General features: G+C 39.0%; 1 protein-coding gene across 2 annotated transcripts; it reads right to left on the reverse strand.

The window, feature by feature from the left end:
* Positions 1-668: 668 nt before the first annotated feature.
* Positions 669-10812, reverse strand: MSANTD3 (Myb/SANT DNA binding domain containing 3). 2 transcript variants are annotated; one of them, XM_035319882.1, is made up of 4 exons: positions 10556-10812; positions 5421-5724; positions 5279-5327; positions 669-3962 (listed from the first exon to the last, which is right to left on the reverse strand). In XM_035319882.1, the coding sequence occupies exons 2-4, from the start codon at positions 5691-5693 to the stop codon at positions 3553-3555; spliced, it is 732 nt and encodes a 243-aa protein (XP_035175773.1). In that variant the 5' UTR covers positions 5694-5724; positions 10556-10812; the 3' UTR covers positions 669-3552. The 2 variants fall into 2 exon arrangements, with proteins under 2 accessions (XP_035175773.1, XP_035175771.1); XM_035319880.1 differs by having other exon boundaries at positions 5279-5724.
* Positions 10813-10829: the final 17 nt, after the last annotated feature.

Consider the following 10829-nt stretch of genomic DNA (forward strand, 5'->3'; position numbering starts at 1 on the left):
GACAGAAAAGAGCATAATGCATAACTCTGGATGAAATCTCCTGCACATATTGCTAGTGAAAAAAAAAAAAAAAAGGAGGGGGGGGGGCGGGGGGGGGGGGGGCGCAGATGTAGGGAAGAAATGCAAAGGAAAAAGTTATCAAGTAAAAATGATTTATATCAGGTAAGTTAGGTGATCTCCAAGGAGAGACAGAGCTAGGAGTAGGCTAGTGCCTTTTTGGAGAGCATGAAGAAATTTGCCACACCTTTGCCAGAAGGCCATACCTTCTACTCCTAAGAACAAAGTCCAAGAAATATCCATAACATCTGTCTGCTATGTTTTTTTCTTACAGAATTAAACAGGGATCATTTGGCCCAGTGTATCTTTTAATTTCATTCTTGCCAACACCTTTATAATAAATCCAGCGAATAGGTATTTTAGCACTGCTGTAGTTTATCTTTGAAAAAAACTTGGGAAAATGCCTATTTAGTTTGGCCAGATGTTTAACAGGAAAACAATGATATGAAAAGTGTCTGAATGATGTAAGCTAGAAAAAAAAAAAAAAAAAAAAAAAAAAAAAGGAACAAACTGACATTTTCTGGGATGGCAATACTACAACTAAGAAAAGTTGGACAAAAAAGAGATAAAACCTAAAACCAGAGGAACTGAAAACAAACAAACAAAACCCCTCATTTCTCATGTCATTTAAACTCCATCACAGCAATCACTTTATAAAGCCATTAGGTGGAGAAGTGAAAGCCTGGCAAGGAGACACATTACTTCATCATGTTGATCTTTGACATTTTTCTATCAACCAACCTCACAGCAGCCAACAGTCAACCACAGATGGGAAAGCAAAAACCTGGGTCTTCATAAGCCCACCACAACAGCATGTTGGATCATTTGTGTTAGGTGTGACCTGCCCATTTGTCCTCTGTTCATACTGATCATTCTTTCTTTCGTATCTTCATCTTGGTTCTTTTTAATTTTTCTCCTGTGATTTTCTTTCTTTGAAGTAGAAGCTGAATTAAAAGGTTCTATTGTTTGGCTTAAGAACTGTAATTTTTGGGTTCAGAATAAGTATGCATACCAAAATAAAGACGTTGCCCACTTAGTACAGTCTAAAAACATGCATACTTTAAATGACTTTTTTTTTTTTTAATACAAAAATAAAACAATCTTTCATGAGCAATGTTATAGCTTTCAGGAGTCAAAGCCACCCTTATCTCAAGCATCATTGATTTTCCCTGGATTACTCATAGCTTACCACAAGGCTATCTAGGCCTGGATTGTCCCTCCATTCTTGCTCTCTTCACAGTGCTGACATTGTCTCCATGGGTCACCTTTTGGCACCTTAGTACACTTAGTTTTAACGACTGAGTTTCAAATTATTTTCACTTTGGAGCAGTGTCGAAAGAATCCTATCACTGGCTAAGAGAAATATCTTTTGTATCTCTTTTCTGGATGGTGCCTAAACAATTGTCATAACCACTCAAATAACTGACTCACCTTCCAGAACACAGAATGCAACCTCAGAACAAAAAGGTCCTCACTCCTGTCACCTCCTTTCTTTTGCCTCTACCATTATTGTGCATCATTGTCCTACCTTCCAATAGTGTTTCCATTCAGCAGGAAAAAAAAAAAAAAAAAAAAAAAGTGTTCATAATTATACCTTCCTTTGGAGATCCTCCGCTTCCTTCATACAGCCAATTTATAAGAAAACTGAGTCTCCTGTCAAAAAGATCAGTCTTCAGATTTCATACATGACCTGTTCTATGATCTTGCAGCAGCTCTGCAGAAATTGCCTTTTTTTTTCCCCTCTGTAATATAAAATAAGTTGCGATAAATCACTCCCATTGCGTTTACTGGTGTTAGCACATCGAAGGGAGCAGTGCATGTACCACAGCGTTAACCACTGTGAGTATTGTGGTTGATAATGGCAGTGCTTGCAAAGATGAATCACCAGCAGGGAAAGGAGTTCAAAGGGAAAATAATAATAATAAAGAAAAACTAGGAAGAAACCAACTGCCAAGAACCGAATCTGAAACAAATTGCACCAGAAAGAATATTCAGGGAAGAAATAGGAGTGTAACTGGGAAGAACAGAGTGTTTTGTGCCATACCCTAATTTAAATATGTTGCTCTCTGTCTAGATGTGACCTTATTAATCATGACCTAAAAATACGTTATTGAATAATGGGATACTTGGCATTTTCATTGAAAATATATGCTTTTCTTCATTTTTCTCACTGCTTCAAATGTTGGCTGTACAGCTTCCTACAAAACAGCTTTTCACACATCAGAAGATCTTATGAATCTTTATGGAGTTCTGTATTTCATATTTTCTTAACCCTTGCCCCACTAGAACAAATGATTGCCTGAGGAAGGATTATCTTTATTTGTGCTTTCCCACCTTCGACTATTCTGGGCCCCCAAACTCTGTGGGGGCCTTCATGGGAATGCTTTCATACAAATCATGTCTGTCACCTCTCACTGACAGCAAAGCAAAGAAATACATCATCTTAACACACAGGACAGAATAAAACAGAACTCCAAGACAGGAATGATCCCCTAGGTTACCACCCAAAGCTAAGGAAAAGAAGGCAATTCTTAGCCTTTTTTCTAGCAAGGCTGAAATACTCCAGTTAGCTGCTAAGTATTGCATGGGGAGACAGAGGGAAACTTTGCCAATGGACTAGATGACTTGCTACATTTTAAGAGCTTTAGGAACTGTTAAAAAGCTTTTCCCCTCAGAACGATTCCATGTGCACAGCACACAGCACTGGCAGCAGCATGGGCCCCTCCTATTTTGGTATTCTACTTGAATAAAAGACAGGCCTGGAAAAGAGAGGACAAGCACAGGGCTTCTGAGGAAGGAGTCACCTTCTTTACAACTTCATAAGGGTCAAGGCTCAAAGATCACGAGGGCCACTCCACAGCCATTCTCTCAATCAGCCATGCAGATGGAAAATATTACTGCTGTTCATCACAAGCAAAGTGCTCAATTACTACAGTGCTGCTTTTGCTACTTCCCTCACTTTCACATCTTCTATGAAGACTAGGTTACAGACTATATTAACCAGAGGCTAAAAGTTTTGTTTTGTTCTTCTGTGCCTCAGCATGACATCTGTCAGCCGCTTTTTCTCTCAATAGCAGAGAGCAACCCTTGCTTTTATTTAGGAAATGGTAGATATGAAGAGCTAGAAACCAAAATAAACACTATAACCTGATGTTTAAAGCTGTTATATTTTTTCAAGAATACCCAGTGAAAGAAGACCCGGAATACCTTAAATTTCAAAGGATATTAGGGTATTCTGAGGGGAGAAATTATGTTCACATTTTAAAACACTGCGTATGTCTGAAAGTTACAAAAGTCAGGATTACCTACAAATGAACAGTACCGTTCTGCCCTTGGCAGACTCTACCAGTGTTTCCCTAAATGTTAAGCATCAAAGTGTGTTCCCTATCAGCTGGGCACCTATCCTGTCACTGTACATTCACATTAAAACACCCTCTTTCCAGTGCGCATTACTTATAAATGTGCTCAGTCAGACTGACTCTGCCACTTTATGATCTATGGTGAATTAGGAAAGGGTCTGTTAAAGGAAGATACAGGCCATTCTTTTGTGATGGTCTGCAGTTTTCTCTCCCAATACATTTTCTTTTTATTTAGCACTTCCATTTTTATCCTGTGTTCCTCTTCAGCCATCTCACACTCTCTTTCTATTTGCTGTATTTTTGCCACGTGAACTTCATTCATTTGGATTAACTGCAGTTGCAAAATTGACATTTGCTGATGATGTTCCTCCTCGTGCATCTTTTTCAGGGCACTTTCCTGAGATGCTTTACTTCTGTAGTTCTTATCCGCTGCTATTCTGATATCAGAACACGAAGGCTCAGGTTGGGAGGTACCTTCACACACTGGGAAATGTACCAGCTCTTTCTCTTCCTCACAAAGTTCTCTACTTGAGATGACAAATGACTCTGTAAAACAGAAAAAAAAAAAAAAAAAAAAGAGTATTATAGTATACGCCTCTTCTCCCTCAAGAAACACAAACTTGTGATAATATCTAGAGGTGTATACATCTAAACTTTATGCTTCTGTACCAGAATAGAGCAGCCACTACATAACACTGTTCTATTACAGAATACTGAGGGCATAATGATCTGAACTGAACCATTCCGGGCTTTGCTGATAGCCCTCCAGGCTGTAACGGGAGCTCAGAACACTAAAGCAAGTGTAGACATTTTTAAGTGGGCACCCGAAGTTAGGTGGCTGAGCCTGGAGCCGAACCTTAATGCAAGTATTTAAGCCAAATCGGTATGTGACCTGCAATCATTTCCTGAAAGATCTGAGTATCACCTCAAGAGCTGCATCTACAATAACACCAACAGACTGTGGAAATATGGGGAAAGCTACTACTCACTCCTTCCTCATCATTTCTGCATATACCATAAATACAGTGTTGTATATTTTCTGAAAAATGATTAATATTATTCTAACTTCAACAAGGTTCTACTTGTTCTAGTGAAATAAAAGAAAATACTCATGGAATATAATAGTAACCACTGCAATTTATTGTCTTTACTTCTGGTAAATACAATGACGAAAGAGAAAATGTAAGACTGTTATCTAGCAATGCAACTACTGTTGTCTTTTTAGCAAAAAAAAAAAAAAAAAAAGTCTTATGAGGACATTACTGAAGCCTACAAGAAAGGACTGCAGGTATTCTCCCTTATAGTCTTGCACTATTCCTTCTGTGTATGCTTGCCAAACAAAGAATATAGCACTCAACTTTTTAAAAATGCCATTCTCCAATGTGGATTGCAGTGTGAAATATGACTCTACAAACACTTCTTAGTCCTTCTTGAACACAAAGGAGCGAAGACCTGCAGGGAACTCTTGCAGCAGATAGTTGTCTATCAATTTTCTGCTGGTGGATTGTTTTGTTTTTATTGCTCAGACCTTTTCCCAACAAAATGACACTTTACAAAGGATCAAAATATCTCTTCTGTTCTCTGTAAAGCCAGTGTGATGCCTGCTGTGATGCTCGTTACAAAGCAGAAGATATATCAAAAACTGACTTAGATAAAAAAAACAGACTAAGATCTCAGTTTAACTCTTGGGGGCCTAGAGAAATAGACAGTCTTGTAATATCTTGTAATATCACAGCTCTGAAATTACTTTTCTGTAACCAGCAGTCACAGCAAAGTGGATAGATTTAGATTGCTGAAAAAGAATCACTGGCAAAATCACAGACAAAAGAAAACTACATGCATCATCACAACAACATTTATACCTTGACCAGAAGCATCAGGGTGATATTCCGAATCTTCTTCTGGTGGGCTCTGCAAAAAGTACATTTGCTCAGGCATTATGCTGGCAATCTTCTCCTTCCCTATGATGTGAGTATTTATAAGTGGGCTAATACTTCTTTTTACCTTCTCCCGTCTTTCATGTGCCATTATCTTTTTTGTCCGTGCCTTGATATTCTCCCAGCATTTCTTTAACTGTTTGAAGTCTCGCAGTGATACACTGGGCTGCGAATTATATTCATGAGCGAGAGCTTGCCAGGTGCGTTGTTTCAGGGCAATAGTTCTTGCATCACTTTTTTTACACTCAAGTACATATTTGTACTTTTCAACCAATGCAAGCAGCACACTCTTCTCCACTTCTGAGAAGTATTTAGCAGGCTTTATTATTTCGTTTTGCATTTTCTACTGTTTCTTCAAGAAGCCAAAAATCCTATGAAAACAATGTTGAAAACAAAGAAAAAAAAATAACACATTAGAACTGGTTACAATATCAAGTAATTTTGTTTCAGCAAACAGCTCCTAAATATAACCTCTGATTCCAAAACACTTCCTTATCTAGAAAAGCTTGTGCATAGTTCTACGGTAAATAACAAAACATTCAGGTTAGATAACATAATTATAAACTGGTTTCCATTGCTACATTAGTGGCATAAGAACTTCGGTTCCATAAGAAGTATATGTTAATGAGAAGACGCTTCCTGCCTTTGTCCTGCTACAAAATATTTGGTGTTCAATTTACTTAGTAACTTGTTTTTAACAACTTGTTTTTCTATTCATTACACTCAGAGAGTTTTGAAAGTCCTGAACCGTAAAACAAGTTCTGAAATCCAGCTCTTGATCACTTCTGGTTTAAATCTAAAGCTGTCTTCAGCAGATTTGTCTTCCCTTGGGTATGCAAAAGACCCTCTTCTGTCCCTGTTGTATAGGTATAACTGATTTCCCCCTTATATCCTTTCTGTATTATTTCAAAGTTCTATAAGAAATTATACTAAAAAGATCTCTTTTTAAAGACTTCTGATAGTTTGGTTCTCCCCCACGCCCAGCCCTTCTGGACTGACATCCAGCAGTGAGAAGGATCCTGACCAGGATCTCACTCCCTCTATAACTGTGCAGCCCCAATTACTTTCAAGTCTTGGGCAGAAACTTCTGAATAGTTATGTACAAAAAGGAGAAGCGTTACTGTCTTAGCTCACATTTCTTCTGGTTTTAATCATAAAACGCAGGGATGGAACATGCATCATTGGTTCGTGTTCCTAACAGTCTAGAACTCTTTCTCAGAATGATTTTTTCTAGCATTTTGCCTACTGTTTCTACTACTTCTCTCATAATTACCTGATGATTCAATAGGTGCCACAATCAGATTTCCTCTTTCTCAGTCCAAATACATTTTTTTCTTAACTCCACCACACTAGCATTCTCTTTGCACCATCCTTGCGATTCCTTTCCTCCAAACACCTAAATACTTACAGTTATTTTCACCTCTTTCAGTGAAGGCACCTATTTTTACTCACAAAGAAAGCTAACAGACAAGTTAATATCAAAATGAGTTAATATCAAAACCATCTCTCACACAAGAACAGGAAGATTCTCAAGAAGCTGATGATAAGGGTTATTATAGCCCATACGATAAAACCCAAAAAAACAAAGAAGAGGATCTGAGGTACATAGGAGGCTGATGAAGAAAGCATAGAATAGCAAAGCTGAAACAAAGTGAATAGAAAATAGTAGTAGTCTAAGAAACTACAACAACATACAGTTAAGTATTGTTAAGTCACTGGCAGCAGCCAGTTTGTACCCCTAGTGAAAAAGAAGCAATGAGCACCCAGTTCTGTACTTTATTTCTGTCAGTGCTTGACTGGGCAATCACTGGGTGCACATAGACTCGACACTTGGAACCTACATAGATCCTGGCTAGTCACAGTTCTGCTGTCTCTTCAGAAATGCTGGTGTCATGGGAGAGCTGAAGCTTTTGGAGCAGACAGGATTTAGTGGACAAAGGGCATAGATCCATAGGGAACCAGGCTTCATTAGTTCTGCTGCTCACAGATGAGCTTGTTCATTATGCAAGAAAGAAACAGGTGGGAGAAGGATGAGAGCTAGACATCTGGGTGTAAGGAAGACGGTTCCCAGATCCAGTGCTTCCTCCTTCACACTCTATCAAGTTATTTATTAGTCCCTGTGAAAATTCAGGCACTCCGTGTATTGGTGAACAGGAATTCTCAAGCACCTACAATCTCAGAGTACAAACTATGTGCGTGTAAACAAAGTTTAAAGTATCACATACCAATCATTATTATAACATCTAGGTCTGATACACTGAAGAGAACATCTGCTGCAGAAGTTCCTTAAATAAAGTAAGTAAATAAAGAAGCGAAAAAGTAAAGAAATGGAATAATAAAAAGATACTGCAAACTGGGAACTTGGCTCCATGAAACAGCTCTCAAAACCTGTAGAATAAAAAAGACCTATAATGAAATGGGTTCTATCTGCTAATTGATTTTACTTAGGTACTTACTGTACCATTCCAAACCATTGAGCTGCTTTGGACAGATGCTTCAGTGAAATTCTTGGGACTAAATATTGATGTTTCAATCTGTCTTAGCCTTAGTTTCACTGAGAGGCAGAACAGAAAGCAATCCCTCCGGCAAGTCGTAAGATCCAATAGCTGATGACCCCAAAGAGCCAGGATCAGAGGTTTCATGGCTCTTCCATTGAGGCATGTAAATCTTGCTTCTAGCTTTGAAAGGGTGCAAGGAACTCAGACTAAAAATAGTTATATTTATGTGTAGAAAATCTCTTTAATTAGCAGAACTATGAATTTTCAGGAACTTTGGAGACTAAGTTCAAGATGTTAAACTTAATAATACCTGGACTTCTGGATTCCAGGTGCTAACAGTGCTAAATATTTGGCTACAAAGACTGTCGGAGACCAACCAATATCAGTAAACATTTAAAATATTTCCAAATATAACTTCATATATATTAACACCTTATGCATTAGGAGAAAAGCTCATCTTTCCTGGTTGCTGCCACAGCAAACCCCTAAGTATCACTTTTATGCCCCATTATCACTTATTGCTATTATTTTTACTGTGATAGCATCTGAGATTCCTTAGTCATAAGCTCAGACGGTGTGCTTTTAAGAGTGGAAACATAGGTTTTACTCTGAAAAGAATACAAGACTAATGCCTTTCCCTCCCCCATACACATTCCTACCTACTTTTCCTACACATACAAACCGCACTGGTGTCCTTTCCATGACAAAGCTAGGATTATGATTAGGATGCATAAAAGAACTCAAGAATTGCTGAAAGCAGTTTAATGCACATAATACAGAGGAAAAAAAATAAAAATTCTTGAAGCTTCTTTTCAAGCTGTTACACACTCAGCCTGTTTACTTCATTATATGAAAGCCCATTTTCAATAAGGCAAGCTGAAAGCACTCTGAGATGTCAGAAAATTTACAGCACTGAGGATTTGCAGCAAAATACTACCATGCATTTGTATTCACCCTTTTCTTTATAGATATCAATCACCTTTTGACAGCCCACTGGCTCCTCAGTGGAATACAAGAAAGGACTCTCACAAAGTGAAATAATTTCCATTTCGAGGCTGAAAGATCCTTCCAGGATGTATGCCCAGGATAAAATTTAGCACATAAGAATCTGTGTTGAAATGGAAGCAGTTTATTGCACATAGCTCATGAAAAAAAAAAAAAAAAAAAAAGGATTGATTTGGGAATGTGATTTGGGAATGTGACTGCACATGAGCACAGTTGCGCTGTAAATTCAAAGAAACAAAGAACAGAAAGCTTCTCACACTCTTACAGGTGTTCAGGCTGTTAGACTCTCCTGTGCAGTAAGGAATTACTTTATCCTAATTATCTTCTTTGGCATAGCTCCATTCTTAACTTGCATTAAAACAAATCAGTGTCCTAAGTATCTCCCTCACACAAACCTCTATCACTTTAAAAATAACAAAAATATCTCCCAGTTCCTGACACTTTGAAATGTTGTGTGGCATTCTTCTCTTGAAGACTACAAAGGATGGACTGTGCTCTGCTGGAAGAATATCTTGGAAAAAAAAATTACACAAGTGAAGCAATGTACATCTGTTCATAAGTATGTACATGTGTATTATTTTGCTTGCACACATCTAAACATACACTTAAACTCCAACTGGTTACAAAGAAGCACATTTTGAAAAAGAAAATCACTTCAGGTTGGCACACGTGAGCATGTTCAGACCCTGAAATATTTCTTTAGGCATGAGAAAATGCAAGCAGAAAATCATGATGTAAGCCTTAACCCAAATGTGAAGGTTACTCTAATGAAAAACAAAGATAACAGTTTGATAGCAAACTGTAGTCACTTATAGTGTGAAAATGGAATTTGTTTGCCAATGCTACCAGGATTGCTCTCAGAAACAGTTAAGGATTAAAAACAAACAAACAAACAAAAAAAACACAAACCACCACGTATTTATCCAACTTAAATTACAGATGAAGCATTAAGCGTAATGAGCGATTTACAGCACTGGTAGCCAGTCATAATGCTGTCTTTTTCATCCAGTGTCTGGGGGTGAAAGAAAGGCAAGGGAATGCAACAACCAAATCCAGTCACAACAGGTTAATGTTTCATTTGGATGGGAGAACCAGCAGTACACAGCCTCCTTCTTCCTCAAATGTTAGGTTTTCCTCACAGAGCATCCTTCCATCGGGCTGTTCCAGGCCTGACCCTGCCTACCTTGAGATGTGCAATCACTAGGTGATTAGATGCACATGACAAACATGAATGAGACCTGCAAGGAAAACGTGTCACACGCAATCGGTTAAAAAATAAAAAAGAAATAATTAAAAAAATACAGTTGAGTGCTTTTATCTGTTGTAATACAAATTAGTAATTATCACGGACTGTCCAGCAAATGACGAAAACCATCTATTAGTTAAAATTCACAATGTTTTGCCTGGATTTCTTCTGGTACGTTTTATATACGTGCAATGTATCTTTTTTAATACATGTAATATTGCACAGGCACGGATATAATGATTCTGAGATGCTATATGGATATTTTACACGGGTCATCCCGGTGCCTATGGAGGCCATCCAAAACAGTTCGTGGCACAGAAAGGTGAGGGCTGCAGGTTGCTATTCCCAAGGACCGCCTGAATTTCCCCTGCAATTCCCCCGAAAAGAGGCACACGCAGGAATCCCACCGGGCTCTCCCTCCCCCACACTTGTCACCCCTCAAGCGGCGCTTGCCTTTTGTATTTCCTCGCTCGCTCCTCTTGTGCCGGAGCCAGCCGGGAGAACAGCTCCTCGCTCGACAAAGAAGGACGCTCCACCCAGGGCGGACATGCGGGTTCAGGAACATCTGAGGGAGGGAGGAAAGCAGGGAGGGAGGGAGGGAGGAGGGAAGGAAGGAAACCCGCCGTGCCGGCCCCACAACCAGGGCGGCGTTCCCGGGGACGAGCCCACCCCTCGGCCGCGGGCTGGCAACAAAGCGCCGCCACCTCCCTCCCTCCCTCCCTCCCTC

Source organism: Oxyura jamaicensis, chromosome 2 (assembly GCF_011077185.1).
Source record: "Oxyura jamaicensis isolate SHBP4307 breed ruddy duck chromosome 2, BPBGC_Ojam_1.0, whole genome shotgun sequence".
Lineage (NCBI taxonomy): Eukaryota > Metazoa > Chordata > Aves > Anseriformes > Anatidae > Oxyura > Oxyura jamaicensis.

What these genes read in the sequence shown, in the direction of transcription:
- MSANTD3 (XM_035319880.1), bottom strand. Translation starts at nt 5,693, where the DNA reads ATGCAAAACGAAATAATAAAGCCTGCTAAATACTTCTCAGAAGTGGAG. An exon ending in CCCTGATGCTTCTGGTCAAG is followed by an intron (nt 3,963 to 5,278) that starts GTATAAATGTTG and finishes TCTGTTTTACAG; the next exon opens with AGTCATTTGTCATCTCAAGT.